This window comes from Aquarana catesbeiana, linkage group LG01 (assembly GCF_042186555.1).
Source record: "Aquarana catesbeiana isolate 2022-GZ linkage group LG01, ASM4218655v1, whole genome shotgun sequence".
Classification (NCBI taxonomy): domain Eukaryota; kingdom Metazoa; phylum Chordata; class Amphibia; order Anura; family Ranidae; genus Aquarana; species Aquarana catesbeiana.
This window is the reverse complement of record NC_133324.1, coordinates 473,306,805-473,329,149: the sequence shown is the minus strand read 5'-3', so window position 1 is coordinate 473,329,149 and position 22,345 is coordinate 473,306,805. Positions and strand designations below refer to the sequence as shown.

The following is a 22,345-nucleotide window of genomic DNA, read 5'->3' as shown; positions in this document are numbered from 1 at the left end:
GGTAGTGTCGTGGTCGGGATTCGAACCAGCGACCCTTCTTACTGCTTGGCGAGAGTAGTATAGATCCATAAAGTGTAAGGAAAAGGAAATATTTGCATGGAAATATAAGATGCTAGTAAGATGAGTATAGGAATATGCTTGGTCTATGAGGGCTTATATATTTATTTATTCTAGAAATGTGTCTTGTGTACATAACTGTTGGTGATGATTTTTCTGGAGAATCAGTGGTCAATTATACACTTTGACTTTTTTCCTCATTTTCAATTCCAGTAAAATAAATAAATAAATAAATAGCAATAGCAAAACATTGCACTTGCTGGTCTTCTTTTATTCTGTGTTAAAATGAGCAGAAAACACCAATTTGTTACTGATATAAACTATTAGTAGGTCTGTCAGGACTGTAAGGTTTTCTATGGTTTGCCAAGATAAAAGCACTAATGGGAGAAGCAGCATTGAGAGGAATGCTAAACAGCGAGGAGTTGCAAACAAGCACAAGATTAAAACCACATGGAAAAAATATATTTTATGTTTTAGAAGATATAATGTCAAGGACACGCGAGTGCATATTTATGAAAGATGAATAAATCTCCATGCAACATTTTCAGAATGCTTTTAACTTCTGCACAAAAAAGCCTTAAGTGGGAGAAGGATATTTTAGTCTCATAGCACATTGATACACACATCAAGCTTGAATAATATTATGAAACAGCTGAAATGAAGCTGGAAGCCATAGTTAATAACAGGTTCCACCTTTTACCATGTAAAGCACATATTGGAGGCTTGCAGCTCAATGCTGCTACTTCCTCCAAGATTATGTGGTAAATTGGTAATCCAGTAAAAGCTTCCACTATAGTGCAGGTGTCAAAACACAAGGCCCGTGGGCCGAATCCGGCCCGCCAGGCCTTGCCGAGTGGCCCGCACAGTGGCCTCCGGCCAACACCTTATTGTCTGTGTGTCACCGGCGCAAAAACCACTACTTTATAAATTTATGTATCAGAATTGCTGCATTCAAAAAAACCCTCACTAAGATGGGTAAAAAATACTGATTGGTGTGTGTGAATGCGCTACTCCCCTAATAACCACCACCTGCAACGTTCCTTTTACTATTAATCCAAAAAAATCCCTTGTGTAAAGCAGTAAAATAAAATCATGTGCATATCCTTATACCTCTAAAACATATAGAAATATAACCATATATTATACAATACAACAAAGTCCTTCAAATGTGCTGCAAAAAGTCCTTTGATATTAATTGTGACTGGCGTGCTCCTATATTCCTTCAGTGATCATAAGTGACTGAGTGAAACACCTCCACCATTCAGATTGGCCACTCACCAGATGCTTAATTAAAGATGCGCCTTTGGTTCATTCAAGGGATAACCACTCCACTTATGTACACTCCTCACCGGCTAAACTTTGACTCTAATACTCCTCATTGGAAGGCATAAGGGACAAAAACAATCATAGCGCAATATGCTTGAACTATTTATTTAAAATTCACCAAAAAGATGTCAACTCACATTTAAAAGTGCCCTCAAGCCGGCACAAAGCTTATCCAGCAGTTATGGACGGGTACTGGGCTGTTCGCATGGTCCGCCTGGTGTTGTATTGCGGCCTCCACGCTCGGCTTGCGCTCCAAGCCTCGTTCCCGTTCACGTCCGGTCACCTGGTGTGAAAAATTTCCAGCTGCCTCTACGCGTTTCGCATCATAGAATGCGTCATCAGGAAGCTGCCGTATGATTGGTTCACGTTCTATTTATATTGCGTGTGGCCGGAAGTGGATGTTCCGCCATTTTAACTAAGGTTATATTCCCATCTATGACTTCCTTCCTAATATCGCCATTTTAACTAAGGGCTTAGCCCATTTTTATATGTCCTAGACCTACATAACCATTTTCTCTTTGCTGTCTTTAGTTAAATTAAATATTTAGATGACTTTATGGTCCGAATTTTAACCCATCTATATCTGCTGGAGCGGATTTTTTTACAATTCATAAAACATATCACACATATATATGGCGTTTTATATATTATATCCTTTCCGCCCTAAATGTTGATCCATAAACAATATGGAACAGCAAAAAAACTTTTTTTATTTATTATTCTTTAAAAATATAAGTATATCTACAACCCCTATTCTCTTTTGTTTCATCACGTTCATAATGATTCTATCCATACAAAACTATGATTTCTTATTTTCATAGTTTTGTATGGATAGAATCATTATGAACGTGATGAAACAAAAGAGAATAGGGGTTGTAGATATACTTATATTTTTAAAGAATAATAAATAAAAAAAGTTTTTTTGCTGTTCCATATTGTTTATGGATCAACATTTAGGGCGGAAAGGATATAATATATAAAACGCCGTATATATGTGTGATATGTTTTATGAATTGTAAAAAGCCGCTCCAGCAGATATAGATGGGTTAAAATTCGGACCATAAAGTCATCTAAATATTTAATTTAACTAAAGACAGCAAAGAGAAAATGGTTATGTAGGTCTAGGACATATAAAAATGGGCTAAGCCCTTAGTTAAAATGGAGATATTAGGAAGGAAGTCATAGATGGGAATATAACCTTAGTTAAAATGGCGGAACATCCACTTCCGGCCACACGCAATATAAATAGAACGTGAACCAATCATACGGCAGCTTCCTGATGACGCATTCTATGATGCGAAACGCGTAGAGGCTGCTGGGAATTTTTCACACCAGGTGACCGGACGTGAACGGGAACGAGGCTTGGAGCGCAAGCCGAGCGTGGAGGCCGCAATACAACACCAGGCGGACCATGCGAACAGCCCAGTACCCGTCCATAACTGCTGGATAAGCTTTGTGCCGGCTTGAGGGCACTTTTAAATGTGAGTTGACATCTTTTTGGTGAATTTTAAATAAATAGTTCAAGCATATTGCGCTATGATTGTTTTTGTCCCTTATGCCTTCCAATGAGGAGTATTAGAGTCAAAGTTTAGCCGGTGAGGAGTGTACATAAGTGGAGTGGTTATCCCTTGAATGAACCAAAGGCGCATCTTTAATTAAGCATCTGGTGAGTGGCCAATCTGAATGGTGGAGGTGTTTCACTCAGTCACTTATGATCACTGAAGGAATATAGGAGCACGCCAGTCACAATTAATATCAAAGGACTTTTTGCAGCACATTTGAAGGACTTTGTTGTATTGTATAATATATGGTTATATTTCTATATGTTTTAGAGGTATAAGGATATGCACATGATTTTATTTTACTGCTTTACACAAGGGATTTTTTTGGATTAATAGTAAAAGGAACGTTGCAGGTGGTGGTTATTAGGGGAGTAGCGCATTCACACACACCAATCCGGCCAACACCTGTTCAGTTCTCTCACTGCCAAGTCTCCCAAGAGTAAACATCCTCCCCCTCAATCCCACGAGTGGCGCCGGCTTGTGACAGCGCATGCGCTGCCCGTCGGTCTCTAAGGAGACAAGAATAAACAACTCCTGCTCTCTCCTCCTCAGTCTTTTCAGCAGGGCCAGCTTTTTTTGTGAGCTGAGCGCATGCACAGTCGGCCCTGCATAGCGGCTCCGCAATCCAGCTGAGGGCGGGCTTTTTGAGGACTTTACAAAGAGATGCACTGCTGCTATGCTTACAATTTTTTTTTTTGCACCATTAATTTTTATTGATTTTACAAAGGGAAAGTACAACAGCTGGAACTCAAATTACAGTGCTGGTCTCAAATATCCATCTGTGACAATTCTTGAATACAAGTAAGGAATCTATTACATTTACTATCAGTGAGGGCACCACAATCATCATCACTTAGTTACACTTAGGGAGGACTTGCGTTTGTCCGTCCAAATTGCCCAAGACTTAGAGAAGGTAGAATATTTTAATGCGTTTATAGCTAGCAGGTGTTCAAAAGCAAAATTGTGATTCACATTGTGCTGACGATTTTGAAGTGATGGTGAAATAAGACATATAGGGCCAGAACCCAAGAGGTGGGGTGGAAATGAGAGGTTGCACACTGTGCATAGCATACTCCTGAACCCGGCACTCTGTACGTAGCGCACTCATGAATCCGGCACTCTGTAAGTAGCGCGCTACTGAACCCGGCACTCTGTATGTAGCGCGCTCCTGAACCTAGCACTCTGTAAGTAGCGCGCTCCTGAACCTGGCACTCTACGTAGTGTGCCCTTAGAGTGGATACATAGTCCTACAGATACAACCGGCCCTTTGAGGGCAGCCATACTGCTAATGCGGCACCCGATGAATTTGAGTTTGACATTTGCACTATAGTCATAAATGTGCTATAGAAGATCAGGAATAGGAAACCACATTGAGAATGAAAAAAACTCCTAACCCTTTCTTTTGAAAAAAAAAATTATCTTTGGGAAAGTTATTGTTTGACCCTACCATAATAAGGAAGAGATAATAAGTGTAAAAGGTACATTGATAAAGTGGGGTGGGTAGGACGACACAGTCCAAGGACATAACAAGATGTAGGTAAATGACTCTCCAATATTAGGCTAATTTTGGTGTGGCTTACTTCTAGAATGTGTAAGCAGATTTAAGTATTTGTCAAGCTAAAAACTTTTTTTTTATTGTGGATAGATTGGGGAAGGCTTATAACTCCTGGGTTTTTGCTGTTGTCCAGGGCTCTGTTAGAGAGATATACCCTCTCTAGAGATGAGCTTGAGCATCCTCCAATCCCATTTCTAGTCGAATGTGAAAGTTGCTGACTGGACTACAAAAAAGCGTGGCTTTAATGTACATATAGAGAGGAATGCGGAGGCTGCCTGAGCTTATCTCGAATCCTCACTTCCTGTTCAGCTGACAACAATTTTACCAGACATTAATTGAGCAAAAAGTGGGGCTTGGCCTTCCTTTATTCTGTTATAGAACAACATTGTTTCTGTCTGTGTTGCTGTTGTAAAGTCTCCATCAGTTTCTGTCTAGATAGTAAAGAGTAAAGTTTTGGCTGGACATACTTTATTGGATATAAAGAGACCCCATAGTAAGAATAAAGACCAAAGCAAGTATATTTAAATTCTATTTTAGATTTTCAATTTTTGGACATTTTTTTACAGGGGTTGAAAATGAGGTATGAAGTATGTGCATATTTTGACAGCTGTGAATCTTAGAAAAAGGTAAGGGCCGATTTATAGGATACATAACTAATTAGGCAATAGTTTTACATACATATTGACAAGCTTTACAGGGTTTTTTTATATTAACTACATCGATCAATGCTGCTTGTATAGTATATTAATGCTTTCTTGTATAGTTCAGGGAAACACAGACTGCCATCCTTTACAGATGGTGGAGAAGCATCAGCACAAATCTTATACTGCTTAACAAAACAGATAGTCATAGAGTTGAAGGCAGATTAATAGCGGATACACTGATTTTTTCCCAAAAATGACTGTCTATTATTCTTCATATCAATAAAAGGATGGTCAGCCATTCGTAATTGAGAAATATATAAGTAACTTTTTTTATCATTACAATTTATGAGTATTATCTAAGTTGATCTCAACAAACAGCAAGTGCACAGATACTGTTACTCACTTAGCAAAATATGAAGGGATGGATCCCCAGTTTCATTGATTACAAAGAAATTGAGGCAATCTCCTGTGTAGGAATGCAGATGTGTGACAGCGGTTTTAAATCTCTCTGTATTTTCTGATTTCTGATTGCTCAATCAACTTTAGGTTTAAAAGCAACTGTGTGTCATGCTAATTAGATATACAGTACAGTATCTTGAAATGATTATAGTAGTCCTTCGCACTCCATAGTTTACTAAATCTAAAGAAGATGGATTTGAGTCTGTCCAATTAGATTGTAACAAAAAAAAGCCATTTTTTTGCTCCCTACCCACCTTTCACTGGGCTTCTAAATTGCAGACTGAGATTTGTTGTGTGTAGGGAGATTTAATAAAGGTCTTGGGTTTTTAGGCTGGGCAATACTTTTATTTTGTTATTTATTACAGGCACTTATATAGCTCTGTCAATTTACGCAGCACTTCACATATACATTGTACATTCACATCAGTCCCTGCCCTCAAGGTGCTTACAATCTAAGGTCCCTAATTCACATTCATACATACACATACTATGGTCAATTTAGACAGAATCCAATTAACCTACTAGATTGGCCTATGACCTCAAAAATCAGATGGAGGAGTGGGACTTCCAGATGTGCCTCTTTAATATATGGCCATGGCCCTTGTGCACATCCTGAACTGGTGCCATGACTCTATCAGTAAAGTGCGGGTTCCATTAGAAAAAACAATGGCAGGCAGAAACCTTGCAGGTGCTCCCTGGATTTTAGCTGTGTCCAGGGGACTTTCCGACTGGACTACCCCTTTGACTTGGTCCTCCCTATCTATATGGGATTGATATGGGACTGAATATAGCGGGTCACTATTCTCCCCAAATGTCCCCCTGGCACCCCTGGGAGGTTACCCTTGGTTTCCACCTGGGGAAGAGTTTTTTGGTTCCTGGGGTTCTGACAGGAAAGTTGCCTGTGCTAAATTTGCCCTGCCGGGTATCCTATTACCTCTCACCACTTTAAAATCATCCCATGGTACTACGCCTTTTGCAACGAATTGCACAAGCCTACTATGTATCAATCTCCCAGATCCTAAACATTTATTATCTCAAATGTACAGGCTGGTATTAAGCTCACAATCCTCATCGGTCCCATACTAGATTATAGAGTGGGAGAGAGAACTGGGACAGGGATTTACCCCCTCGCATCCTCAGAGGATGAATAAATTAACACATAACACTTTTGTTAGCTCTCATATCCAAGAGTCATCTTATAAATTTCTTGCTAGATGGTACAGGACATCATCCCATTTAGCTCAGATGTTCCTGACAACGGGTCACATTCCTCCATCTTTGGTGGTCCTGCCCCAAGACTAAAACCTTCTGGGAGTCCATCACCCCATGGATTAAAAAGATGACTCTTCAACCCATTGAGAGCTCTCCATTGCACTTTCGCCACTATGGAGGTGGAAAGGTGGATACACACTGTTGGAGACCAATATGACAAATTTAAATCAGGTCAGAGTGGATGTATCACTCTTCCGAGATCCTACCTGATTGAATGTAACCCCCATACACTGATTGATGGTATGCTAGCCTTTGCCACATGCGCTCCCTTGAATTATGCTCGGCACTAGCTAGTTAGGCCTAGTGCCTATTTGACCCCTTTTCTTCTCTTGGTTCTAAATGTTCCTTTCACTCTATTGGTTACCTTTTTTGTTATGGAATTGGTATCTTGTCGATTGTGCACCGGAATGTTGAATATACAGTATCTGATACACTTTGGGTTTTCTTGGGTATATTGATACCATTGTGAAAATACAACACTTGGGTCTAATCTCCCCCTGTTCTCTCATGCCCGTGCTGACAATGGCGTGGGGACAGGCGGAGAACCTTTGTGTCTTCTTTGGAATGTTACGCACCTGATTTGTATACTTTGTTCATTGACTGATTATGTTAGATTTGTCTCTGTTATATGAGCCTGGCAAGTCCACTTTGTATACCTGTGAATTTGTATTTTTTGTATACTGTATGGTCATTGTCTTATATCTAAAACTGAATAAAAATTTTGATTATATAAAAGAAGAACATGCAAACTGCAGACAGGTAGTGTCGTGGTTTTAATTCAGACCGATGACCCTAGTGCTGCTAGGCGGAAATGCTAACCACTTAGCCACATACTTACTCTTCTTAGACTTCTAGTATGTCACACACACATACTAGTTTAAAAACATAAAATTATTTGAATAGTATTTAATTGTATATATACAAGGGAATCTATATCTATATTTGCTCATTAAATATGCAGGCTCTGCACAGCGCAATAGTTGTACCTTACTTTTACATCCTCTCAGTGTAAGTATATGGGTCATGGTTTGCCTGGATTAAAACACTCCGTTGCTTAGATTTTATTGCAACAGGCATTCAGCAATGGTAAAAATTTCACATGTATGATATACAGACAGCCACCACTGAGAGAATCTACAAAAATGTAAATCTAATACAATAATGACATAATAGTACAGCAAACATGGAAAATATGAAAGCTACTTCTATTATTATAAGGATAAACCTTATAGTAATCGGTCAAAAGATATGCCCACTATCCTTTTACCAAATAATATGCAATTCCTATTTACCGACTGAAGATGTATTTTCTCTATACAGCCAGCTATAGTCAGGGAAATTGGCTGTAAATGGTGAACAGAAGTTCACTCTCTCTAGATCTTCAGTAAATCTTCCATTCAGGCATAAAACCTAAAGTACACAATATCTGAACAATGCAAACCTTTTCTTATCGGGTGTGGTTTAAATGCAGCGGGGAGGGAAGGGGGGGGGGGACTTGAACAGCTTTAACAGAAAAATAATACTTAATGCTAGCATTGTTCTATAGAAAAACATTGTTGACACTTCCTTTGTACAATCTTTCCTAGTGCATTCTTTTCATTCACTCACTTTCATAAATGAAATATCCTTTGAAAAGTACACTATAGCTATCTGTTATACAGGGTATATTTAAAGTAGATTTACTGTACAGTGCTTTATGTGAATTTAAAATAACATATAAAAGATATTTTAGCTTAATTTATTGTTATACACTGATCAGCGATAAAATTATGGCCACTGACAGGTAAAGAGAATAACAATGATTATCTTGCTATAAGGGTAGGATATAGTAGGCAGCAATATAACACGTTGTCCCTGAAACTGATTTGTTGAAAGCAGAAAAATTAGCAAGCGTAAAGCCATAGATGGTTCAAATCTCTAATGGTTCAGCAGGAACTGCCCGAGATTTGAACCATCCATGGGTAAGCTGAATGTACCTACTACCAGCATGTTGGATCTTTGACATGCGTTTATTGCCAGAGGCTATGGTCGCTAGCAATAATCACGGTGTTCTCTTGGCAGGGTGGCTCTCCGCGCCTCCCTAGCAGTAGACCACAATAGCTCTGCATTGTGGAGGAATCAAGTGATTTCCATGGTTGCAGGAAATAGAATCGCAGCATCTATGGCCCGCCTAAGGCTTTCAGTGACTATGACAAGGGCCAAATTGTAAAGGCGAGATGACTGGGTCAGAGCAAAATTAAAACTGCAGCTCTTGTGGGATGTTCCTGGTCTGCAGTGCTCCAAACCTGCCAAAAGTGATCCAAGGAAGGAAAACCTGTGAACCAGTGACTGGGTCATGGGCAGCCAAGGCTTATTGATACACATGAGAAGTGAAGGCTGGCTCATTTAGTTCACTCCAATAGAGCTGCTATAGCTCAAATTACTGAAAATGTTAATGCCAATTCCAATAGAAAGGCATCAGAACACACAGGGCATCGCAGTTTGTTGCATATGGGGCCAGTTAGTGTGCCCATGCTGACCCGTATTCACAGCCAAGAACACCTACAATGGGCTTGTGAGCATCAGAACTGGACCACAAAGCAATGGAAGAAGGTGACCTGGTCTGATGAATTCAAGAATGATTTGAGGAATACAACAATGAGTTTGAAGTGTTTAAATTGACTCCAAATTATCCAGATCTCAATCCAATCAAGCATCTGTGGGATGTGCTGGGAAAAACAAGTTTGATCCATAGAGGCCCCACCTTGCAACTTACAGGACTTAAAAGATCTTCTACTGATGGCTTATTGCCAGATACCATAGCATACATTCAGAGGTCTAGTGGATCAAGGTCAAGCTATGAGTAAGCACTTGGTGTAAGTGCGAAACACGTCAGCTATTCTTGTACCATCCCACAGTCGTGTTTTGTGTACCCCATGATCCTGTATTTTGAATAAAAAGACGGATTTATCTATTTCAGTGTGCGGCTGTCCAGGTCTTCTTGTTCTCTTCTTGAGGTCTAGTGGAGTCCGTGCCTCAACAGGTTGATGGGTGGTCATAATGGTATGGCTGATTGTGTACATGGACATGAGCTACTGTATATTTGCTTAATATAAATTAAAGAAGAGATATAGGCAAAACATTTTTTTTCCATGTTGGATAGAGGAAGGGAGGGTTATAATCCATGTCAGCTTTTTTTTGCCACATGTGTCCCATTTGGAAAATTTTCCTTCACTTCCTGTCCCATAGCCAAAACAGGAAGTGAGAGGAAATTCCTGCAAATTAAGGGAATCTCTTGGGGCCTTCCAGTTCACCATAACTTGTATCCCTATTTAAAGATTTCCCCTCTATTTCTGGGTGCAACCCAAAATTTGGGATTTTCTTTTATGTTCACTCTCAATGATAATGGTAAACAGGGCAAATAGAGAGGGTGAATCTCCCTAACAGGGACACAGACAACAATACAATTCTGACACGTGTTCTAATTTATCTCCACTCTATCCAAAACAAAAACATTTTGCCTTTAGTTATATTTTAATGCTGAGATTCCTGTTTTGAAGTGCTACACAATGGTTGTGCTTTATGGTTCCTTCTCACAATGCAGCTCTATTAGGACATGTTTACACCAGTGTTGCTCTTTGAAGAAGGATCTACGGTGGATCACTTTTCAGAAAGCAGTGCAGGTGTGGCTGACAGGCATCAAAGAGGCCTTACTCCTCCTTGCCAAATGCCTGTTTTTTGACAGCCTAACTGAATTTTTGAATGGAAAAACTGTGCCACAACCACAAGTTTAGCTTAGCTTTTGGCTTGTGGTTGCTGAGCAGCCCTATTCACTTGAATGGGTCACATTCGGTGGTGATACTGCCTGTCTAACAGAGCAGGGGGGATAATTTTTTCTGCAGCACAAAGCAAAGCATATGCACAACCCTATCCAGCTGCCTTTGCAGCCTTGGGGCGGGGTGGGACGGTATAAACGCGTCTCAGCTGCCTGTTTATCACCTCCAACCACAAGGGTAAAATAAGCCTTAGGCTGGCCATAGACAGATTGAATTTCAGCAAGTTCAGCAGGAATTTCGATCTATCTATGGGCAGGCTGGTTGTACTAAAGTCGATCTTTAAGTCAACTTGAGTAAAAGCAGCCTGTCAGGGTTTGTTTATTTGTTCACTTTATTCTGCTGGCAGGGAAGGTTCCCTGTACTCCTCACCAGCAGAAAACAATAGCACTGTGGGAGGGATTTCCCCATGAACAATGGCTGTGTTGATGGGGAATCAAGCAATATTCTTTCCTTCAATTGTGGTTTAAAGAAGGAAAATTGCATAATGTACAGCCTGCCTTAGTCAGTCAACTTATTGTAAATAACATACTCCCTAAATTGCTGATCTCTTACATTAACCCGTTCCCGACCAGCCGCCGCAGTTAAACTGCAGCTGGTTGGCTCCCCTGTGCGAGCCATCGTAGCTGTACGTCAGCTCTTTAAGACATTTTAGCAGGCGCGCGTGCGCCGGCAGCGTGTCCCCGGAGCCGATGCGCATGCCTGGCGGGAACGATGACAGAGCAAGAACCAGGATCTGTGTGCGTAAACACACAAATCCGGGTTCTCTCAGGGGAGAGGAAACAGATCGTGTGCTCCTACTAAGTAGGAACAACGATCGGTCTCCTCCCCTAGTCAATCCCACCCCCCCCACAGTTGGAACACACCTGGGGAACACAGTTAACCCCTTGATTGCCCCCTAGTGTTAACCCCTTCCCTGCCAATGACATTTATACAGTAATCAGTGGCTATTGTTAGCTCTGATCGCGGTATAAATGTCAATGGTCCCAAAAAAGTGTCAAAAGTGTCCGATCTGTCCGTCGCAATGTCGCAGTCAAATAATGTAAAAAATAATGCCATAAATCTATCCCCTATTTTGTAGACGCTATAACTTTTGCGCAGACCAATAAATATATGCTTATTGCATATAAACTGATGAAGAAATTAGCTTTTCTTTTTTTAAAAAAATTGGGATATTTATTATAGCAAAAAGAACAAAATATTGTGTTTCTTCTTCAAATTGGCTCTTTTTTTTGTTTATAGCGCAAAAAAGAAAAACCACAAAGAAAGCTCTATTTGTGGGAAAAAAGGACATCAATTATGTTTGGGTACAGTGTCGCACGACCTCGCAATTGTCAGTTAAAGCAATGCAGTTCCGTATTGCAAAAAAATGGCCTGGTCATTAAGGGGCAAATCCTTCTGGGGCTGAAGTGGTTAATGATTCCTAACAGGTTAAACAGAGTCATTATTGCAATTAATCTAGCCTGCATCTGGTCACCAGACTATATTATGTAAATTAGCATTTAATTTCATACAATGACAAAAATATGCAAGAACAAGTATGTAAAAAAAATGCAGTCAATAAGTTTCAGGAGCAGGGGATCAAGATTTTATGCTGCAGGTATAGGTTTCCAACAACTCCACACAAAATCTTCTCGAACATGTCCAGGTAGGGATGAGCCCGATGTTCGAGTCGAACGCAAGTTTGACTCGAACATCGTGTGTTTGCCCGTTCGCTCAATTTAGAACATTATTAGGCGTTCGCAGTGAATTCGAGAGCTCGCGGAACACCCGTAATGCACAGCGAGATCGCAGTGCATTGACGGCTGCTGATTGACCAAAGCATGCAGGTCAGGCATCTGCTGTGAGAGTCTTTGGCCAATCATGGCTCAGGAGGCTAAGTCCACACCCCACACCATGTAAGGCTGCTTACATAGTGGCCTACATAGTGTAATGAATGAGAGCAGCAAAATTACATTTCTAAAGGGAATATTGCCTTTAAAAATGCTTGCGGCTGTAATGTATTGTCCGATCCCAGCAAAATATACATAAAAATCATTTTAGAAAACGGCGCAAGTTCCCCCCCTCAGTCCATAACAGGCCCTTCAGGTCTGGTATAGATATTAAGGGGAATCCTGCGCCAAAATAAAATGGCGCGGGGGTCCCCCCAAAATCCATACCAGGTTCTTCAGGTCAACCTGGCAGGCCGCAGGGAAAGGGGGGGGCGGGAGAGCAGCCCCCTCCTGAACCATACTAGGCCACATGCCCTCAACATGGGGGGTGTGCTTTGGGGTCCCCCCCAAAACACGTTGTTCCCATGTTGATGGGGACAAGGGCCTCTTCCTCACAACCCTTACATTGGTGGATTTGGGGTCTGCGGGCGGGGGACTTATCGGAATCTGGAAGCCCCAATTAACAAGGGGGCCCCCGGACCCCAGCCCCCCTATGTGAATGGGTATCGGGTACATCATACCCCTACTCATTCACCAAAAAAAATGTCAAAAAATAATAGACAGTTTTTGGACAATTCCTAAGGGTCTGGTATGGCTTTTGGGTGGGATCCCCACGCCATTTTTAAAAAAATTTTGGCACGGGGTTCCCCTTAATATCCATACCAGACCTGAAGGGCCTGGTATGGATGTTGGGGGGGACCCCCGTGCCATTTTTTAAAAAAAATTTGGGTGCGGGGTTCCCCTTAAAATTCATACCAGACCCAAAATGCCTGGTAATGGACTGGGGGGGGCCATGCCATTTTTTTCAATGATTTTATCTATATTGCCAGGATCCGACAATACATTACAGCAGTTTTAAATTACATTTTTTCCTTTAGAAATGCAATTTTGCTGTGGTACTGTTATGAACATGGGAAAGATATGCTACTTTACAGACAGACTAAGGAGACCCCCCAGGCACAATATTTTAAGGAATATTTTTAGTTTTTATTGTTTCACTTTAAGCTTTATTAAAATCACTGCTCCTGAAAAAACATCAGTTTTTAAAACTTTTTTTCCATTGATACATGTCCCCTGGGGCAGGACCCAGGTCCCCAATACACTTTTTATGGCAATAACTTGCATATAAGCCTTTAAAATGAGCACTTTTGATTTTTCACGTTCGTGTCCCATAGACTTTAACTGTGTACGCACAAATTCTTTGCCTGTTCGCATGTTCTGCTGCAAACCGAACCGTGAGGTGTTCGGCTCATCCCAACGTCCAGGCTTTGCTGAAGATTCGGCCGGGGTGAGGATATTTATCTGCACATTTTTTTGGGATTGTCCAAAAATTCACCCTTTCTGGGACCAAGCATGCCAGCTGATGTTTCAGCTCACGGCAGTGGAATTGGGTACTTGCCCCCTGAGCTACTTTCAAGGTAGAAATCTTCACTTACAGTACACTTGCTGAACACAGTTAGGCCCTGTATTTACACTCTATGGAAACAATCTGTTCCCCCCATTTCTTTGTGGCTGTCTAAAATCAAAAAAAGCACATTAAAAAGCATGAAATACTTTACAGCTACCTTTTATACCAAGGAGAAGAAACGTTGTGACTCGTGGTACCTGGTCTATTTTTTCCTGTTCTACTGCTTATCAAGAATTGCCGTGTCCATCTGCTACAGGTCACCCTCTGGGTAGTCCCAGCCCCCCCAACTATAGTTGACCAACAAGGTTATTCAGATGTGAGTTACAGATTTTTGGCTTCCCTCCCTCCTGGCGCACCTCCCTCCTTCCCTCCCCCCTCTTTCCACCCCAGCCCCCCTCCCCCCCCCCCTTTTCACCCCTTTTCCTTCTGTCTGTCTACTCTTCCTCTTTGTTTCTATCTTTTTGACCTCTTGCTGATAATTTCTTATATAATATATTTTTTTGTCAAATGGCATTGGGCTCAGATCCCCGGCAGGCAGCCAACATGGGAATCTCGGTTGTTCTTGTTGAGGTCATCTCAGATTCACGCTGTAGTTTACCAATGATTCCTGTTTGATTGTTTTTTATCTCGGTTCTTTGTCTTACTGAGTATATGTTGTTATGACCAAATTCTTTTACATCTTTCTCCTTCCTCAGATTTGTCTGAGCTGCCAGGGAATTGTCTTTCGATAAATAAAGAATTAAAAAAAAAATAAAAAATGCAAAAGTCCCACCAACAATGACCTTAGGGTAAACACTGCAAAAATATCTTTAACTATGCATTCATTAAAAGTTTTTAGACATTTTCTTTAAAAGAAAAAGGCAAATCTTGGCACAGCGTGGTACCAGCTAACCAATTTATTATTATTAGATTGTAAGCTCTAAGTGAGCAGGGCCCTCTGATTCCTACTGTATCAAATTGTATTGTATTTGTACTGTCTACCCTCAAGTTGTAAAGCGCTACGTAAACTGTTGGCGCTATATAAATATTGTATAATAATAATAATTATTATTATACAGGATTTATATAGCGCCAACAGTTTACGTAGCGCTTTACAACTTGAGGGTAGACAGTACAAATACAATACACTTTGATACAGTAGGAATCAGAGGGCCCTGCTCCTTAGAGCTTACAATCTAAGAGAATTTAACAAAAGTGCTGCTTACCACACTAGAATCTGTGTGCTAACCTGTGTTGTCCATAATATAAATTTATCTTTTGCTGAGGGACAGGGACTGAGGGACAGACTAGTGACAGGTTTATTACTCTGACTGAAGTTTTGTGCTAACATCATTCTCCTTTTTGAAGCTCTCATTCTTAAAAAAGTTACTGAATCAACAATGAAAGGGCTTTTGTAATTTCTCCAAAATATAAGCTAAAAACCTTCCAGTATAGGTAGAAGACCTGAAGGCGAAGCTGTTTTCCTTTTCTTTACAATCTGAATTTTAACTTCATTGCATAACTGTAAACCGTTTCGTTTTTCAGTGATTTCTCCACGTCGTTTGAGAGATCGTGAGCTTTTGAAGAGAAAAAAAGAAGAGTCCAGAGAGAAAGATACTTACTTGTGGGTTTTTGGGTAATGTTTTGGGAAATCAAAATGTAATCTGAAACATGTTCATCACATGTCTTCAGTGACAATTTACAGTATGTAGTAAGTGACATGACTGAAAGCAAAACTGTTTATTTTTGGATAGAGTGTGGGGGGGGGTTAGAACTCTTGTCATGTTTTTATTGCCGTCTCTGCCCCCTTTAGGGAGAACCACCCTCTTTATTTGTCCTGGTTACCGTTATCATCGAAAGTGAAAGTTTGCCTGACACCAAAACAGGAAATCTTCTAATGGGGGCACTAGTTCTGGTCAACCCTGGTGACAACTTGGGATCCCTCACTTTGGAAGGATTTATTCTCACTTCCTGTTATGCCTATGGTACAGGAAGTGAAGGTAAGCCATCCCAATGGGACACAGATGGCAAAAAATGACAGGTTATAACCATCCCTTACTTTTTCCAAAATTAAAAAGTAAATGTTTTGCCTTTAGTTTTACCTTAAAGTCGCTCTAAAGGCTGAAGGTTTTTTTTTTACCTTCATGCATTCTAAGCACATCTATGCATTAAGGTAAAAAAACCTGTATGCAGCAGCCCCCTCTAATACTTATCTGAGCTCCCTCTTGATCCAGCATGAGAGCATTGTCTCTCTGGGGACTCTCCCTCCTCATTGGCTGAGACAGCAGAGTAAACCATTGGCTCCCGCTGCTGCCAATCCCAACCAGTCAGCAAATGAAGAGAGAGAGGGTTGGGGCCGAGCCACGGCTCAATTTCTGAATGGACACGCAGAGCAATGGCTCTGGAGCATGCCTGCTTGGGTGCCCCATTGAATCTCAATCACAATTAATCTACTGATGGCTTTCACTCATAGCGAGCCTATACGTATAAGCTCATTACGAGTAAAATGTATCAGAGGGAGGAGCTCAGGTGGTCTGCTATACAGCAGATTCATCAAAAAATAAAGCTTTTCAATCTGGAGTATGACTACATTTTTCTTTAGATTTGATTAAAAATAAACATCAAAAGTCCTGAAGGAATTCCCTTAATTTGCAGGGATTTCCTCTCATTTCCTGTTTGGTTATGGGACAGGAAGTGAAGGTAAATCTCCCTAATTGGACAAAGATGGCAAAAATAAACCTTACACGGGTTATGACCCTCCCTTATTCTATCCAAGATGAACAAAAAAGTTTTGCCTATAGTTCTACTTTAACACATGAGAAGTGCATTATGCTTCCTAATATTTTTCATGAATGTTCTCAGTAACCTGCCATGCATCAATTCCCCCTCTTCTTGGGGGTGGGGGGGCATATACACACATCTTTTGGATGCTATAGGTTATAGGCTTATGGGAAGTATACATTTTTGACCCATTACATGAGTATGAAAAGTTTGGATTTGATATACTATTAGCGGCAGACTAATTCCATATACTGGCCCTTTGGCCTGGACATGAAATTGTTTCAGACATATGGTTTTCTCTATTGAACCTTAACATTTCTTTTACATTCCTTAGAGACCCTGTCAATAGCATCTACTCCTGATGAAGTAAATAAAAGCTCATGAAACCTGTTGAGATAAAAAAATGTATACTTCTTACAAGGCTATACCCTATAGCATCCAAAAGATGTGTGTATATGCATACCCCACAAGAAGAGGGGAAATTGATGCATGGCAGGTTACTGACAAAGTTCATAAAACGTATTAGGAAGCATGATATGCTTCTCCATGTGTTTGAGTTTTATATAAAGTTTTTTCAAGACAAGCTTGGCATAAATTATATGTAACATATACAGTATTAACCTTATACATGCGTGGTGCCAGGGTTGCTTAGGTAGGCACCATCATCCCTAAAATTACAAATGACCAAAACAAGTTACCTCCAACATGGGACTTGCTATGCCATACTGTTAAAATGCATCCATTTATTGTAAAAATATTAAAATATGTGGTGTATTTCACCTAACAATACTTCTGTTTCATGTAAAGCATGAAGGTATTCATGCATAGAAACATATAATACATATAAATATGTTTCACACTATATGGATATTTGTCCCACCCGACTCTATCTATCTTGACTTCTTGATACAGTATGGCCAGGGGAGTATGACGATATATATCTCAAACCCCACTTCTTTAAGTTCTGTGAAACTATAGACAACAATCAATATACATTCCAGCAGCCTTATGACTGTGTATAATACATTGTGTTTATAATAATTTATACCTTTCATTAATCTGTTTTGGTCATTTGATGTGAATAAATGTTTTTGACAGTGTAAGTTGTCAACATGTAAAAACATTAGGCCTTGTATTGAATCAGCAGCATGTGTTTTATCTATTTTTCTAATGATGTACTCAAAAATGTTTTTGTATTAATAAAATATCAATATAAGACAAATGTGGTTACTACTATACATACAGTAAATGGTGATGTACCTTTAAAGGTCCAATTTTCTTTTGATGTATACTCTAATAGTAGAGATGTTGGTACATCACCATGTGTGCCAGATCACTATAACAATAATGTTAGTTATAGGTACAACCACCATCCATGAATAGCAGTATCTGTAGTTGCCAAAATGTTATAGAATCCCTATATTCAAGATTTTTTGTTTACATAGAGTTAGACTATATTCAAAGCTCTGTTTTACACAGGCTCTAACTAAATACACGTGTACATAAAAATATTAGTACAAACTACTATTAGAACAATATTGTGTATTTGCATTATAGAGGCATTTTGAATGTAGAAATGTGGTGTTACTGTGGACTTTTCGGTATTTTAATTTGTTATGATTTTGCTGCTTAAATTTTAAGCAGCTCCCTCCTTACAGGGTTATTTAAAAAGTTTTTTTTTTTCTAGTGAACAGACCCAGACCCGAAGTAAGCGTCCTCGGCAAACCAGGGGCACTGGCAGCAGGAGAAGAAAGCAAGTTACTGAACCTGAGCAACAGCTAGAGCCACAGCCTGAATCTGAACCAAAGATTGAACCAGATCACAAACACGAGCAGGCCGCTGAACCACAGCATGAACCTGAACCACATCATGAAGATGAGCAAGCCACTGAACCACAACATGAGCCTGGACCAAAGAATGAACCAGGTCACGAACAGGCCACTGAAGGGCAGCATGAATTTATGCCTGAAAATAAGTTAGCAATAGGGTATGATGTCCAGCAGGATCTCAGCCAGCAAGAACCTCTAGAACATCTAGAATATCATGAAGATCCAGTTGTAACAGCAACCGAAGGTGAAACTGCAGAAGAGACATATGCTGTACATGAAGAAGCTGACGGACGCTTTCAGCAAGACATCACCTCTTTAATTACAGGTAATATTTTGTGGAGTTCACATCTTGCTCAATTTGCAAAGAAGGGAACCACAGGTAAACATTTCTATTCTCTAAATCTACTTCTAATATATATCTCAGTGTGCCTATTTTACATGACATTGGCCTTGCTGTTTACAAATCATGGCAGTAAAACTGTTTCAGGTCCTACATTATTCACAGTTAAAAGTGACAGCACAGTTAGAAGGAGAATGTTATCTATTTTGATGGCTGTGATAAATATGGGTAGAGATTACAAGACACAATTAATGGTAGACAATATTCAAGAAAGGCTCATGGCTAGTGGGGATGTTGCTGGTCTGAAACGCAATATTTCTCCAGAAAATGGTGTCTGAAGGAATATCAAACACAAGATCATTGCATAATCCAACTAAAACCAGCTAGCTGGTTCTTTCACTGCTCAATCACAGGTTGGGCAGGGACAAGGTGACCCTTCTTCATAGGTTCAAGTGAATATTTCTGGCAGAGGATGTCTAAGGACAGTCTGGTGGTTTGTACACATCTGATTGCCTTCTGTATGTTCGATAAAGTAACACATTGGAAGCAGAACAAAGTCTAATAATATATTCTTTGAAACAGTTCACTTTATGCATGATTATCAAAGGATACATAGGACATTGGCCATGCCTTAAAGAGGAACTGCAGTCTGCTCACAAAATCTGTGATAAAAAACATCTTTGCCATTCTAAAGGCTTTCCTCCAACCACTTTGCATATTATTTTATATATATACTGTAATTCTGTACTCGCCAAATATGCTTCAGCAATCTCCCTCTGAGTCGGCTGCATCCATTTTAACTGTGGGCAGCTGAAGCTGCTGCCTGTTCACTTCCTGTATTTACAAGACACACAGGGGCACACTTCCAGCTCTGAAGCTCTCATTGGCTCTCTTATGACTCACCCCCTCCCCTCCCTTCCTGGCAAACTCTCACAAGAGTGAGAGAGAGAACTGTGCATGATGTCATAAGCCGAGGCTTTTTACCAGACAAGAAACAGGAAGTTGGCTGTATAAGGTATTTACTGGCATAAAAAAAATGTTTTACTATCCAAATTCCTGACTGAGAATTCAATATTACTGTACAAAAGGTAGTTAGATAAAAGCAATGGTCAACCTTGTTCTGGAATTTTGTTTTCATTATTACAAAGACATAATTTCATGGATAAATCTTCTTTGCTAATTCTCACGTCTTTTTATTCTTTTGTCCAGATAAAGAAGAGGTGGCCGAGGTGGAGCCCGAGCCACTTATTGTTCCACCTGAAGTTCTCAAATTCCCTGAGCAAGAGGAGCATCAATACTACACTCCACTCCTTTAAGTTTCTAATAATTATCCAGACCATAGTAGGGTTCATTGAAAACTTTTTTTGTGTTTATATAAAAAGAAAATATGCTGCATTTTCTACGGAATGTTAGGTTTTGAAGTCTGTAAGTTGTAGAATGACTATTGTGTGTTTAGATTTACATTTCTATATAAGACTGACAGTTATTACCATACACCTCCTTGTTAATATGTGAGATATTCAATAAATAGTTATTACTAAGTTACATTTCACCTCTGTTGCAAAATTATTTCATGATTGCAATTTGATAAAGCACATTTATATAATTTATATGTGGAAAGTACACCAGCATGACTAAGAAAAGATTCATATGATGAAAATATACCAGCAGCACTAAAATTACATATTTGGATAAAGGAATCCATCAGTGGAATGTGTGGCATAATAATTACGTTTTGTTGATAAGGTATGACTGATACAGTAGCTATGCTTATCAACTACATGAATGATGCAGATGTCTTTTAAGTAAGCCACAATCTTTGAACCTTGAAAATGAACAAACTTGCCTTTATTAAATATGGCAACTGACAAAGAACATTGTCCAAGACAGATTAACCCATCATTTGCAATTGGCCATCTATTTTTATTGTTCAGACAGCGCTAAACTGACAATGAAAATCCATTTGGTTACTATAATTTACTTCACACCAATGCCTTATATATAAGTATAAATACATTACTTTGGTTAAAATTGGTGTACATTTGTGTACTTAAAACCCAAGTAAAACATGGCAAAAAAAAATAAAGAATGCAATGCCAAGCATATTTTTAACAATTTTTAACAATAAAATATGCTGCAATACTCACTCTCCAGTGCTGCCACCCGTTAACTCACCCACTCCCCAATCCTGCATCATTCAACCAAATTCCTGTGAGCCCAGGGCATCAAGGGCCTGCCCCCCACCCTGGTCTCAAAATCAGCACCACGTAATGTCTGTATTCAGGATTTGCCCATCGCCAAAGTAAGACGAGGGTGAAAAGGACCAAGGACATCACCGGAACAAATACAAAAAAAGCACTGTATGTATACAGACTTTTTTTTTTTTAATGAATTGTAGCAAGGTCCCACAACTTCTCTAGTTTAATGAGAACCTTTGGAGCCAGAATTGCTGACTTCCTTCCATACAGAGTGGGTTGTGAGGCATAATAATGGGTGTAATGCAAGTTAGATTCATGGGTGCCAGACACTTCTTGAATGTAAAGAGATTTTATTATAAACAGAACTTTGGGAGAGAGGGTTAGGGCCAAGACACCCTTAAGCAGTTGCAATGTTAATTGGCAGACTCCGAGACTTCTACAGGAGGACAGCCATGCAAGGAAAGGCATCCAGAAAGACACCACATCTGCATGTGTAGAAATGCTGTCTCCTATGGCAACAGTCTTTAACAGTTTCTAACACAAGGTGTAACAGTTCCGTCACTTCCACTACAATCAATTCTTGTAGTTCTTCAACCCACTCAGCTCCCAGTCTCTCACTAGAGAAGATGACTCAATGCCACTGAATCCCTTGAGCTCTTCCAATCTTCACTGTAGTATCTTCCTCAAGCGTCACCCCCGCTTCTCTGCTGGGGCCCTAGCTTGGCACTCCAGATACTTGTCAAGCTTCACCCCACTGGCTTGCTCCGTCCCTGGCTTGACACACAAGGCTGCTCTGCAAGCCTCACCTCCACTGGCTGGGTCCCTGGCTTGACACCTGCTGAAGTTTCCCAATTCTTCACCGTCACTGGTTGGTGAGAATTCTGCTCCGGTACTTGCTTCAGCTACTCACTGTGGTCCTTGGTAATAAGGTGGATGGTCCCTTAGTGGCGACAGCTTTCCCTCTACCTCTGACCACGACAGGTTCTCTGGCCGGCAGAACTGTCACTTCTCGTTGGACTGCAAGCCGCATTCCCAACCCTGTGCTGCTCTCTTGCTTCTGGATAGGCCTTCAGACAGCCTAGCAGCCAGATGTGCCTGGGATAGGCCCAAACTCTGGCCTAGCAGCCCAGGCAGTGCAATACATGTCCACTCAGACAGTTGTCCAGGTGGCACAGAAGCGCTATCACCTGAC

The 22,345-nt window shown here is 40.3% G+C and overlaps 1 protein-coding gene across 1 annotated transcript in view; it reads left to right on the top strand.

Annotated features, from left to right (window-relative positions):
* HEMGN (hemogen) overlaps nt 1–20,500 on the top strand; it is a 38,367-nt gene extending 17,867 nt beyond the window's left edge. Inside the window, exons 2-4 of the mRNA XM_073591251.1 lie at nt 15,551–15,629; nt 18,474–18,940; nt 20,165–20,500. Coding sequence (XP_073447352.1) covers nt 15,551–15,629; nt 18,474–18,940; nt 20,165–20,271 — 653 coding nt within the window. The 3' untranslated portion in view covers nt 20,272–20,500. The remainder of the gene's footprint in view (nt 1–15,550; nt 15,630–18,473; nt 18,941–20,164) is intronic.
* The last annotated feature ends 1,845 nt before the right edge of the window (nt 20,501–22,345 follow it).